Source organism: Gastrolobium bilobum, unplaced genomic scaffold (assembly GCF_033153095.1).
Source record: "Gastrolobium bilobum isolate Gb01-03AN ecotype WA unplaced genomic scaffold, APGP_CSIRO_Gbil_v1 utg2365, whole genome shotgun sequence".
NCBI lineage: Eukaryota > Viridiplantae > Streptophyta > Magnoliopsida > Fabales > Fabaceae > Gastrolobium > Gastrolobium bilobum.
This window is the reverse complement of record NW_026899145.1, coordinates 485,207-497,237: the sequence shown is the minus strand read 5'-3', so window position 1 is coordinate 497,237 and position 12,031 is coordinate 485,207. Positions and strand designations below refer to the sequence as shown.

General features: G+C 33.4%; 1 protein-coding gene across 1 annotated transcript; it reads left to right on the top strand.

Moving 5' to 3' along the window:
* The first annotated feature begins 2,811 nt into the window (after positions 1-2,811).
* Positions 2,812-8,455, top strand: LOC133287609 (uncharacterized protein ycf23-like). Its single transcript, XM_061485248.1, has 9 exons — positions 2,812-3,114; positions 3,646-3,711; positions 4,072-4,146; positions 5,634-5,696; positions 5,844-5,903; positions 7,019-7,108; positions 7,206-7,313; positions 7,856-7,978; positions 8,111-8,455. The coding sequence occupies exons 1-9, from the start codon at positions 2,917-2,919 to the stop codon at positions 8,240-8,242; spliced, it is 915 nt and encodes a 304-aa protein (XP_061341232.1). The 5' UTR covers positions 2,812-2,916; the 3' UTR covers positions 8,243-8,455.
* Positions 8,456-12,031: the final 3,576 nt, after the last annotated feature.

Genomic DNA, 12,031 nt, shown 5'->3' with positions numbered 1-12,031 from the left:
GATTGATGATGAACAAGGTACCCACCACACGATTTGAGGGAGTTTTCTAGCAATACACACGATTTTGGTTTGGAGGAGAGAGAATACTCAAGTATAGGGTTTTTATTGTATTCCCTTTTTGGCCGAACAAATAATTTTTTTAAAAAAAAAACCTTCGTTTGTAAGTTACTCTAGTACAAGGGTTGGTTACTCAAGAACATGAAGTCAACAATCAAATAAGGGCAAGTCGATCGGTAAGTTATGAAGGTTAACAGTAAAACAGGAATTAATATGATCTATTTAAATAATGTTATAAACCTGAACCAGTGATAAACTCAGTCAGGGTACAGGTTCAACCAGCGGATCATTGGCTGAACAACTTAAATTGAATTTATGTAGAGATATATAATAAATAGGGCAAGATCCTTTTGACCCGGATATATATAAATATATAAATATATATATAAATATAAACATATAAATTTAATTATATTCTTCATATCTAAAATGAGTTAAACAATGTTCACTAAATAAACTCAAAAATTACTCAATCACACTTTTACAAGTTCATGAAGCACAAATAAATGAAAATGCATGCACGCTATTACTATGTCAATTTTAATTGCAACTCAGAATCCGCATAAGTATACCTCTTAATTACATTCAAAAGGTCAGATATTGTAAACTCATATTTTTTAAATTTATCTACATTGAAATAACATATGTCACATTCTCTTAATTTATTGTTTCGCAAATTACTTCAGTATTGGAAGCTGAAATTTGAAGTCATTGTAGAAGAGTATACTACTAACAAATAAAATTATAAAAAAAATTAAAATGGGTTCTACATTATTCTAATAAGATGAAACAATTTTGTACCACCAAAAACAAAAAAAGAAGATGAAACAATTTTGATTTTTTTTTTAAATACATGGCTCGACCGAGTCATCGGGTTTGGCCGAGTTTGATCAGGTCTGATTCATAACCGGTTCGATTCTTAACTCGAATTGATCCGATAATCGATTCGCCGAGTTTGGAGTCTACCCAACTGGCTCGGGCTAGGTTTCACATAGTCTTTTGGTACAAAACTTTAGATGGACTTTTGAATAGTCATTTTGAGTAATTTGTTATCTGGAGTGATTGGTCATTCAAATTTTCACACATTAATACATTCATGAATTTAACCTAATTTTCTTAGAAAAATTAATGTGAAAGATTATTGAGGAGTAATATTTATTATAAAGGAAAATATTAAAGTTATTAATAATTTTTTTTTTGGTGAAGAATAAAAATCATATAATTTCACTTAATAATTAAAATTAACTTTACCATCAACCACTATTAGTTATTTTAATCAGTCAATAACAGTTACCCGATGATTAAAAATGCATGTTGTTGCTCCATAATCAACACTAAGCTAATTGTTGTCAACGATTATCACTAATTTCTAATTAATTAATAATATTCAGTAGATGACTATAATGTAAATAATTATCACTCATCTTTAAATAATTAATAATTATTATTAAAATTTCACTAAAGATAATTTTGACTATTAAAAAAAAATTAAAATATCATTCTTTCAAAATGACAGCATCTATTATCTCCATATCTAATAAATATACGTCTACACAACATTCTGTCCATAAATTTGTGGGAACAAAGTTTCTGATGTTACTTTAGACAACTTTGTCTAATGTTCATCGAAATGAAATCGTTTTGAGGTTGAAAAATTTAAAAATTAAAATGATAAAGACTATTATAGCCCTGAACTAAATTAAAATTACAAAAACACCATGATTTCTGTCCCAAAACGACGTCGTTTCGATGAACATTAGATAAAATTATCTAAAGTAACTTTAGAAAAAGCAAACCTTTAAAACATAGCCTCTTGCATTATAATTAAGAATTGTGATTCAAAATTTTAATTTTATTTCTTATCAATTTAGTATTTCCTTTTCACCTATATTTACTTATTTTAAATTAGAAGACAAAACGTTCATTAATATATTAAAGTGTTATTTTATATTAAAAAATTCTTACGATTACGGACTCTAGCAAATCAGGAATCCAAACAACTATACTTGTATGTTTAGGATTGCCGGTTCGATTCAATGAATCAAATCAAATTTGAAAAGTCATTTAATTTTAAAAAGTAATTCAGTTCTTAAATCGATTTAAAGAAAATAATTCGGTTTTTAAATTGATTTAGAAAAAACAATACAGTTTAATTTGATTCATGATTAGGTTTAATTCATTTGATTTTTATAATTATAATAATTAATATCATTCAATTCAATTCAATTTTTTTATCTCAATCAATTCAAATTAGTAAAATAGTTTTACTCCTAAATTGAATTAATTATGTCTCCAAAATAAAAAAAATATTGAATCAATTAAAGAAATAGTTCACTTCTTATACCAATTTAAAAGATTATAATTTTTTAAAGAAAAATATTTAATATTTTAAATAATACAACTTTATATTATTTTAAGTGCTTTGTTGGATTTTTATTTTCTTCTTCCTCCACAATATTTTCTCTTTCTCTCTTTTTCATTTTGATTTTATGAAAAATAAAAAATATAAAAAAATCATTAAATATATAAATCAAAACACGATTATTTTATTTAAAATAACAAACACTTATTCCCAATTTTTTAATGTGGTTAGGTTGAATTAATTTATTTTCACCTGCGACTAAAATTGCCACACATGTAGTAGCTACCACCGAGGCTAGTTGCTTCTTGGAATGCCAACTAGAGTGGTCATTTTTGTACACACAGCACCCAAATTTAATTACCTCAGCAGTGACCCTCAAAGGAAAAATATCTCATGAATATGACACTTTAAAGCTACCACCATCTTATCTGTTGTGTTCTTCCCTTGTTCTGCTCCTCACTCCAACCTTGCTTTTGTTACTGATAACACCATTAGCCATGCATTCCTTAACATGCATGCCACTTTCTTCTTCTTCTTCTCACACCTTCCTAAAGCCAAACCACAACACTCTATTGGGTACAACTTTGAGACCATCACAACCTTTGAAAAAAACAGCATCCTTTACTACCAGAGCTCTACTTTCATCCACCAAGGAATCTGTCTTGAAGGATTTCCAAGAACGAAGAGCTCTCAAGGTATATAGCAAAACCCTTTTTTTTGCTTTTCTGTTCTATGTTCTCATTCTGTTGATTTTCTTAACCAAAAATGTAGTTTTTCTCTCTGTATGTTTAGTGTCTTTAGCATGTTTATTTTATGTATCTTAAGGCCAATCCTGTTGAGGACAAAAGATATAACCACTTACTTAGGTGTCCTACATAATGATACTAAAATTTTCAGGGATAAGCTGAAAATTTAGAATTTTGAACAAATATCAGATATTAATTAACAGTAATCAACATGTTGTTAGGAGATAAACAATTTTAGTTCTTCCAGAGTTGTGACACATAAGAATTTCTTGTTCTATAATTTTCTAATATACAACCTACAATTTCATGTTTTATGGGATGCATTTTGATAAGTGTTTTAAGGGACGGCATCAATATCAGTTCTTTTCTTCTTCTTTTTAATGATTTCGTTGAATTCATTCATTGAAATCTAATTATGTGTGAGATTTTTTTGGTGTTTTAATTCTATGTATGTTAACAAACCTTTGACTTCTTTTGAAGATTATCTCAGGCTTGCAGAATTTTAATAAAGACAATGTTGCCTCTGTTGTCACTGCTGCAGATAAGGTTCTTTATCCTCTCTTTTTACATTTTCCCCAATTCTTCAGCTCTGTATGTTATGTACTATTCATCCACGGAAAAAGAAGATCTAGAATTCATGCATTGGTTTTGTATCTGATAGCTGATAGATGACTCAAGAACTATGCATATGAATTATTCTCCTCGTTATTAGACTCTGGACATTTAGAATGATGTTGTGTTTGGGAATGGGACTCCTCCTGCGCACCTGCATGAATTTCTAAAATAAATCTTTGACCAAATTGTAAATAGTATTATTTTCTTATGCTTTCTTCTATGAAGTATTTGACATTACAAACTAACATACTAATGTCAATGACTACGTATTGTAATGCCATGTGCTTATAGGGGGGAGCAACTCACGTGGACATAGCATGTGACCCAGAGTTGGTGAAGCTAGCTATCAGCTTAACTTCTTGTCCGGTATATTCACACTCTTGCAGATTTCTTAACCACTCTCTTTAGATGGATTTTGAACTTGTGCATGAGGTATTTCGAAATTGCCTTAAACCATTGCCCATGAAATCCTGGCTAGCGAGGGTAAGGATGAGGAAAATCCTTCCATGCAACCTTACTCTTGCATTTTTGCAAAGAGGTTGTTTCCTTATTTCGAATTCATGATATTTCAGTTAAAAAGGAGCAACTTTACGATTGCTCCAAGCTCGTCCTCTAATTTCCTTGGCTTCTATAAAATTTATTATAGTCATGGGATATCTCAATCATTTACCAAGTTGATGTTGAACATGTATGTTAACTCTAATTTGTATGTACATTTAATTGTAAAAGAATCAATGTCAAACTAGCTATACATTTATGATCATAATTTTTTGGGTATTTCTTTTTAAAATCCCCTTAATTTTCAATCTGTAAGTTCTTACCTCTTACAATTATCAAAGCAATTGAAGCAAGTGACAAAGACTCAAAAGTTGAATTTTCATTTGCGGTACTTACCTACAATAACTCTTAAAAAAAAAATTCCAAAGTGAAGGCTACCTGTATTCAACCAATCATCTTGTGCAATATGCATGTCTAGAGTTAGTTAATTCTAGGAATATAATTATAAAAAGGAATCCAAATAAGATCTCATGATTGTACAGATGATCTTTTGGATGTGCTATACAACCGTATTAATTGAAGAGGTAGCTTTAAACTGCTAGTGACATAAGCAACAAGAAGATATCTGCTCTCTGCACCTACATGTCTTGTTTAACTATATGTTTCCCCATCTTCACTGCCCCTCTACCCAAAGTCAAAGGGTTTTGGAACTATTCTTAAGGAGAGGAAACTTGTGTTATAGTTTTGTTTTCCTTTTAAGTGTTTTCACTTTGTTTATGTTAAAAGGTAATTTCTGAGTCCTTAGGTTTGCTGAACTTTCAAGGAGAAATTCTTTAGTAGACTTTGTTTACACAAGTCTTTGTAGAGCAAACCAATCAACGAATCACACATCATCCTTTTATATTCAATAATTACATAAATCTTCGTGCCAAACAATTATTTTGCATTTTAAGTAATGATGTGTCAATTTGTTATATTGATTTGGTTTGCATAAGGTCTATTCGAGTCTCTTACTTTCAAGGATTTATGTATTATGTCTTCTCATCATCAACCTGTTTAGTCAGACTTTTCATTTCACTAAATTAGCAGTTTAGGTACATTAAATTTGAGACCTCCTCATTCTTCTTGCACATGAAATTGAAATATTTTCAATGGCACTGCCGAGTTTTCATGTATTTTAGCATTTTAGACCAAATGTGGAGGGAAATTAAAGAGGTCGAACTGAAGAACAATTGGCTTATGGAACGTAGCATTCTTAACTCTTGTTTTTGGTAGATGTAAGTGTAGTCAGGAGATTAATATGATGTTTTGATCCTTTTCTTCCTTATACAATTTATGACTCATCCTTCTTGTAGGTTTGTGTTTCTTCTGTAGATCCTGCGACATTTCCAGCTGCTGTTGAAGCAGGAGCACTAATGGTTTGACCTTCTTGTCTAGTTCAATTCCAATGTGTTCCAAATAGATACTGTAGTCATACCATACACAATGAAAGTCAGCATAGCCATAAACGATATTAAAATGGACCTTGTGAGATTTATCATTGACATGATTAATGGCAATGGCAGGTTGAGATTGGAAACTATGATTCATTCTATGAGAAGGGAATAGTTTTTACTCCAGAACAGGTAAAGAGAGTTTTTTATTATTAAATCTTGAGTTTGTGATGTTCGTCATTCCCACATATTACACCCGGAGAAAATGGATTTGGACTTCAACTAGACAAACTTTTTATCTGCAACAAAAGCATCTAATTTGATTTGCTTATGATAAACAAGATTGTTATGATAACCACTAAAACTTAAGGAACAAAAATGCATATTATTTATATATGCATGTGCTTGCCAGTGTATGAGTGTCTGTGTAGCAGGGAGAAGGTAGTGAAGGAATGAAGAGGTTATGGGGATCAGATGCTAATAACAGTAGCAATTTATATTGTGAAGGGACTATGCTATGGATATAATATTGTATTATATTTTGGATCAGTTGGTCAGCACTGATTAGAGAGATATTATTATGTAAGGGTAATCAGAATACAACTGTAAGAGAGTAGAACAAGGGCAATCAGTATTACCTCTGGTAATAGTTAGTTTTTTTTTTTTTTTTGTTATTTTGTATGCAAGGTAATAAGATATTTTGAATGAGTAATCACAATGTTTGACATTTTTCTGCTGTCTCCCCCCTCTCTCTCTCTCTTAGAAATAGTTCCTCCTGAATTTCTCTTACTAACTTTAATTAGTGCTAGTAGCCTATGAAGCACCGATACTTCAAAAATTTTGACGTGTCGTGTCCGACACTTCCCGACACTCCAATACTCATTGTAAAGACTTAAAAAAGGTTCAAAGATTACGTTGCATTGCATTTTGAGTTTCAACTATTAGATTCGTTAGATTACAATTATAATTTTATTGAGTTTAATATAAATATTTGAGATATATTATGTTTCTTTGCAAAATTGATGGGTATTATAAGTTTAGCTTTATTTTTTTGTTATATTGAATACTAAATATAATACACTACATAAATTAAAAATATTATATAATATCAAAACGTGTCGAAATTTAACATTTTTTAGAATTAACGTGTCAGAGTGTGTGTCAGAGTGTCGTGTCGTATCCCGTGTCCTGTGTCGGTGTCAGTGCAACATAGCTAGTAGCATCTTGTCACTAATTTTAATATCAGACTTTAATAGAAGCTTGCACTTGTTCTTTTTTTTTTTTCCATGATCTATCCTTCTGTGCAGATTTTAGGTCTAACAAAGGAGACAAGGAGGATACTTCCATCTGTAGCGTTGTCTGTCACTGTTCCTCACACACTAAGCCTCCCTGATCAGGTTACAAACAGCATTTTGACTTTCACAGTGCATAACTATACTGATGCTATCAATATTTACCTGTATATGTCAATAAAAAATTCTAAAACCTTAACAGGTCAAGCTTGCAGAGTCACTGGAAAAAGAAGGTGTAGATATTATTCAAACCGAGGGAGGAAAATTTTCCAATCCTACAAAGGCTGGTGTTCTGGGTTTGATTGAGAAGGTAACCAGAAAAATATGTTTGCTTTAATTATGTCTTTTACTTATTACCTAAATTTTCATTGCTTGAGAATAAAAAGCTCGACTCGAGGAACGTTAGCTCAATAAAATTGGCATAAACAGCCAAATGAAATGTCCAGAACATTAGCTAAATGATTGAGTGCCTCTGACACTCCACAACATAAATCAGCATTGTTAGGGTCTGAAAAAATATTTAACCTCCTGCATGTGCTCTTGTATGTTACACAACTCAAAACTTGATATGCTAATGGCACTTTATGTTCATGGGCTTGACTGTATTTACACCTCTGGCATTCCAAATAGCTTGTTAATTCTATTTTTCTCAATAGAAAGCGTTCATTCAGAAGCCTCACTTTTATGCCTGAAAGCAATTAAGGATTAATCTTTATATATATCCAATGGATTTTGATCCCAGTTGTTGGATATAAACAAAAAAGGGTAATGATTATTAAACTGGTAAATGATGGTTGATTATGAAAAACCCTTTGTTAAATTATCAAAATTTCTAATCATTGGTCATTGCAGGCAACACCAACTTTAGCAGCTGCATATTCTATATCACGAGCCGTTAAGATCCCTGTCATGTGTGCATCTGGGCTGAGTGCTGTCACAGCACCTATGGCTATCACAGCTGGGGCTTCTGGTGTGGTATGGATTTTTATTAAATTTTCTTACCCTTTTGAATTTTTATAGCAATCATATACCTACTACACCTAGTAATATTCTACCTTTCTGGTGGCTAGTTATTGATCAGTGACTTGGTGTATTTCCTAATCACAGGGTGTGGGCTCTGCAGTTAATAAACTAAATGATGTGGTTGCAATGATTGCTGAGGTTAGAAGCATTGCTAATTCATTGCAGACATCCTTTCAGATATGTACTACACATGAAGTGGAAACTCAAAGACAATAGCTTTATACATGGGATTACGTTGCAAGAAAAAACAGCTGAGGGTAGTGAATAAAACGTGTGAAAGAAATTTTGGATCCTTCCTTAAGAATAAGAATTGCAAGGATCCAACTTTCTTCATCCTTTCTATTTCAAACTTGTTTTAATTCTGATTTTTGTGAAAAAAAAAAATTAAAAGAATTAATGTGTCATTTCTTTTGTTAAATCCTCACTAATTATCAGTTGCAATGATTATCTTATAAGATTTTGAGAACCTAGGTTCCCTAAAATCAAGTAACTCTATCTACTATATCTAATCATATCAATTAATTGTTAGAATTGGTATCTTCACACAGATGCAAGAGACAACCACACAAGTGTATCTATAAAAACTTTCTCTTATAAAACTTGCTTTCTTGCTCTTTGTTGTCTGTCTTGTTTAGAAAGAATACATCTACTTATAGGCTGTAGTTTGCTAAAAAACTTAAATCCTATTAATAGCCATAAAACAGAAACCGTAGAACCCATAACCATTTAACAAAAAACAAAACTGCTAAAAAAAGGGCTAACTCTTAACCATCATTCATTCTTAAAAACAAAACTTCTAAACCCATTAAATGAAAACGGACATTTAACGTTTATCTAATAACACTCCTCCATAAACTTAAATGTTTCTTCCATCTTTCATGCCAATCATTCTTTTGTTGTTTTCTAGCAGTAACGTCGGTAGTGGTTTTGTGAAAATATCTCCGACTTGGTCTTGACTTGCCACATGTAATAACTCCACATTTCCTTCCTTTACTTGATCCTGGATGAAGTGAAATCGGATGTCAATATGCTTGCTTCTCTCATGATTCACCGGGTTCTTGGCTAGCTCTATAGCCGACTTGTTATCAACTCGGATCTCGGTTGGGCCGACTTGTTTTTTCTCCAGCTTGCTTAGTAAGTTCCTGAGCCATACTGCATGACAAACACACCAAGACACAGCTACATATTCAGCTTCACAGGTCGACAAAGTCACAATGGGTTGCTTCTTCGAAATCCAAGTGAATGTCGTGCTGCCCATGAAGAATACATATCCCGACGTACTCTTTCGATCATCTACATCTCCACACCAATCACTATCAGTGTACCCAATCAACTTATAATTTTCGGACCTCGAATAGTGAAGTCCCAATGAAGCTGTCCCTTGTATATACCTCAAGATTCTTTTTGCCACCTTCCAGTGTGAATAACTCGGCTCCTCCATGAACCGACTTACAATCCCAACACTCAGAGAAAGATCTGGTCTTGTGCATGTCAAATAACAAAGACATCCCACCAAACTTCGGTAGTTGCTTGCGTCAACTCGATCTCCACCATCATACTTTGAGAGTTTTGAACCGGGTTCCATAGGAGTTGAAACCGGGTTGCAATTTGCCATCTTAAATCTTTTGAGAATCTCCTTTGTATATGCCTCTTGAGAGACAAAAATACCCAAGTTGTCTTGTCTGACTTCCAGACCAAGAAAATATTTCATCAGACCGAGATCTGTCATCTCAAACTCCCTTGTCATTGTGAAAGGAGTATTTTTTCTGAGTGTGGTGGCTGTGGGAAGTCAGTTTAGTGGCTGTGAGTGGTGGTTTGTGGGCTGAGTTTGTGAACTACCTTGGTGAGGCCTTGTTCATGACTTTTGTGTTGCCAAGTAGTAACCTTTTGGCTTAAAGAACCAACCTTGGTGTGTTTAATTCGTATCTTGGGGAAGTCAGTACCTTAGAGTTGTGTTGGAGGCTCCAAGTCAGTGCCATTTTCGAAGTTTTGAGCATTGGAAGGTATACCATGATCACCCTTGTGTATTTTGATGTTTTTAGCTTGTTTAAGCAATTAAAAATCGTAACTTGAACCATTTGATAAAAGGAATGTGTTTCTGGGTTCATGACATGTTAATAAACATCTGTTTTTGGAGTTCTTGGACTCCAAATCGAGTTTGGATCATTGGAGGTCAATTTTACCTTTAAAACTCAGTTTTCTGTATTCTGTCGAAGAAGTATTCGAATACTTTTCGGGCAGTATTCAAATACTTCCTGGAAAAAGGCAGTAATCGAATACTTCGCGAGACAACAGCGACCTAGTTTAGTAAAATTGCGATATCTCGAGCTTCAGAGCTCTAAATTGAGTGAGGTTTGGACCTATGTGAAGCTAACACATAGGGCTACAACCCTGTAAATTTTCAGATCCATTGGATAAGTGGATTTCTCTCAGTGTATGTTTGAAGTCGAGACCCTATTGCTGGAAGTTCAGCTTGTTGTAGGAACTTTGCAAAAATCATAACCGGAGTTTTACAACTTCGATTGAGGCATAAGATATGTCGTTGGAAATCTTGAGATGTCTAGTTTAACATAGTAAAATCTTAGAAAGAGTTGCAACTGTAGTTTTAAACTAGTAGTCGAATACTCCTTGCAGGAGTATTGGAATACTTTTCTGGGAAGAAACCAGAAAAGTATTCGGATACCTTTGAAGAAGTATTCGAATACTGGAAAGTATTCGAATACAGTGAGGTTTGGTATTCGGATACTGTGGTATTCGGATACTGGGGGAAAAAGTATTCGGATACTTGGTAGTGTTCGAATACTTTCTGGAGAGCTAGAGTATTCGAATACTACTCGTGGAGTATTCGAATACCTCCTGTAGAAACAGCATGAAATGAGTTAAAATGAGTAAGAAAGCCTTAATCACTTAGTGTAATCTTGAGTAATGATTATTGTTGATTAATTATTGCTTAAACAGATAGCGATTGTGCTGTTTGTGGGCCTTGAGCTTGTGTGGACTCTTGGTTTGGATTGTTAGCTTGCAAGGTAAGCTTTCGTGTCCTCGGATTAGTCTGTTGTTTGTTCCACCAACCTCCATGGGAGGGTGGTTTATATGCATGAGATGCTTTTATGAAAATGTTATATGCATGATTTATGTCTGAGATATGTGAATATGATGTTGTTACTTACACAATCAGACAACGACTCTGGTGTGTAAGGCATGTAGTGTGTGAATATGATGTCGTTACTTACACAATCAGACAGCTACTCTGGTGTGTAAGGCATGTAGTGTATGAAAGTGATGTTGTTACTTATACAATCAGACAGCGACTCTAGTGTGTAAGGCATAAGACTGCGACTCTTATGTTAGATGGGTCGCAGACGTGCATAATCTCTATCCTGTTCCCTGGCCAGTTGAACCGCATTTACATACATCACATGATTACTGAGTTAAATGTTTAGCTCGTTGAGCAAGAGATTATACTGTCATGATTTATATGCTTAACATGAACATGCATTGTAATTACTATTTTGAACTTATATTATGCATGTAAGTGAGCTTGGGGCGGAAGAGTCCTTGAGGACCCCTGAGATTTCTGTTTAGAGATCTCACCCCACGTTTGGGGCACCATTTTCAGGTTCAAGTAATGCAAGGGTTGAGACCTCTAGCGGCAGGAGGCCGGAGCTGAGTTGACTGTTGTTTATCTGCTTTATGATGACATGCATGAATGCTGATCTGTTTTACATTTTATGATTATTGTTGTTGAGCTGAGACTGCTGTTGGGCTTTGTTGCGTTATTTGGTTAGCATGGAGATTGTCCATGCCACATTGATTGATTGTCTTATGTCTGTTTCGAGTTGTAATAATGTATTAGAATATTGTGCGGACTGCATATTGTAGTTCCGTGACTTAGATACTCACTTATTTATGATATGAGGTATTTCAGTTAGTTGTCTATTTACAATTACATACAGGCAATGTTTTGAAAAATGATTAAGTAAGCAAGTTGGTAATGATAATGAC

What these genes read in the sequence shown, in the direction of transcription:
- LOC133287609 (XM_061485248.1), top strand. Translation starts at nt 2,917, where the DNA reads ATGCATTCCTTAACATGCATGCCACTTTCTTCTTCTTCTTCTCACACC. An exon ending in TTGAAGCAGGAGCACTAATG is followed by an intron (nt 5,697 to 5,843) that starts GTTTGACCTTCT and finishes TGGCAATGGCAG; the next exon opens with GTTGAGATTGGAAACTATGA. An exon ending in TTCTGGGTTTGATTGAGAAG is followed by an intron (nt 7,314 to 7,855) that starts GTAACCAGAAAA and finishes TGGTCATTGCAG; the next exon opens with GCAACACCAACTTTAGCAGC.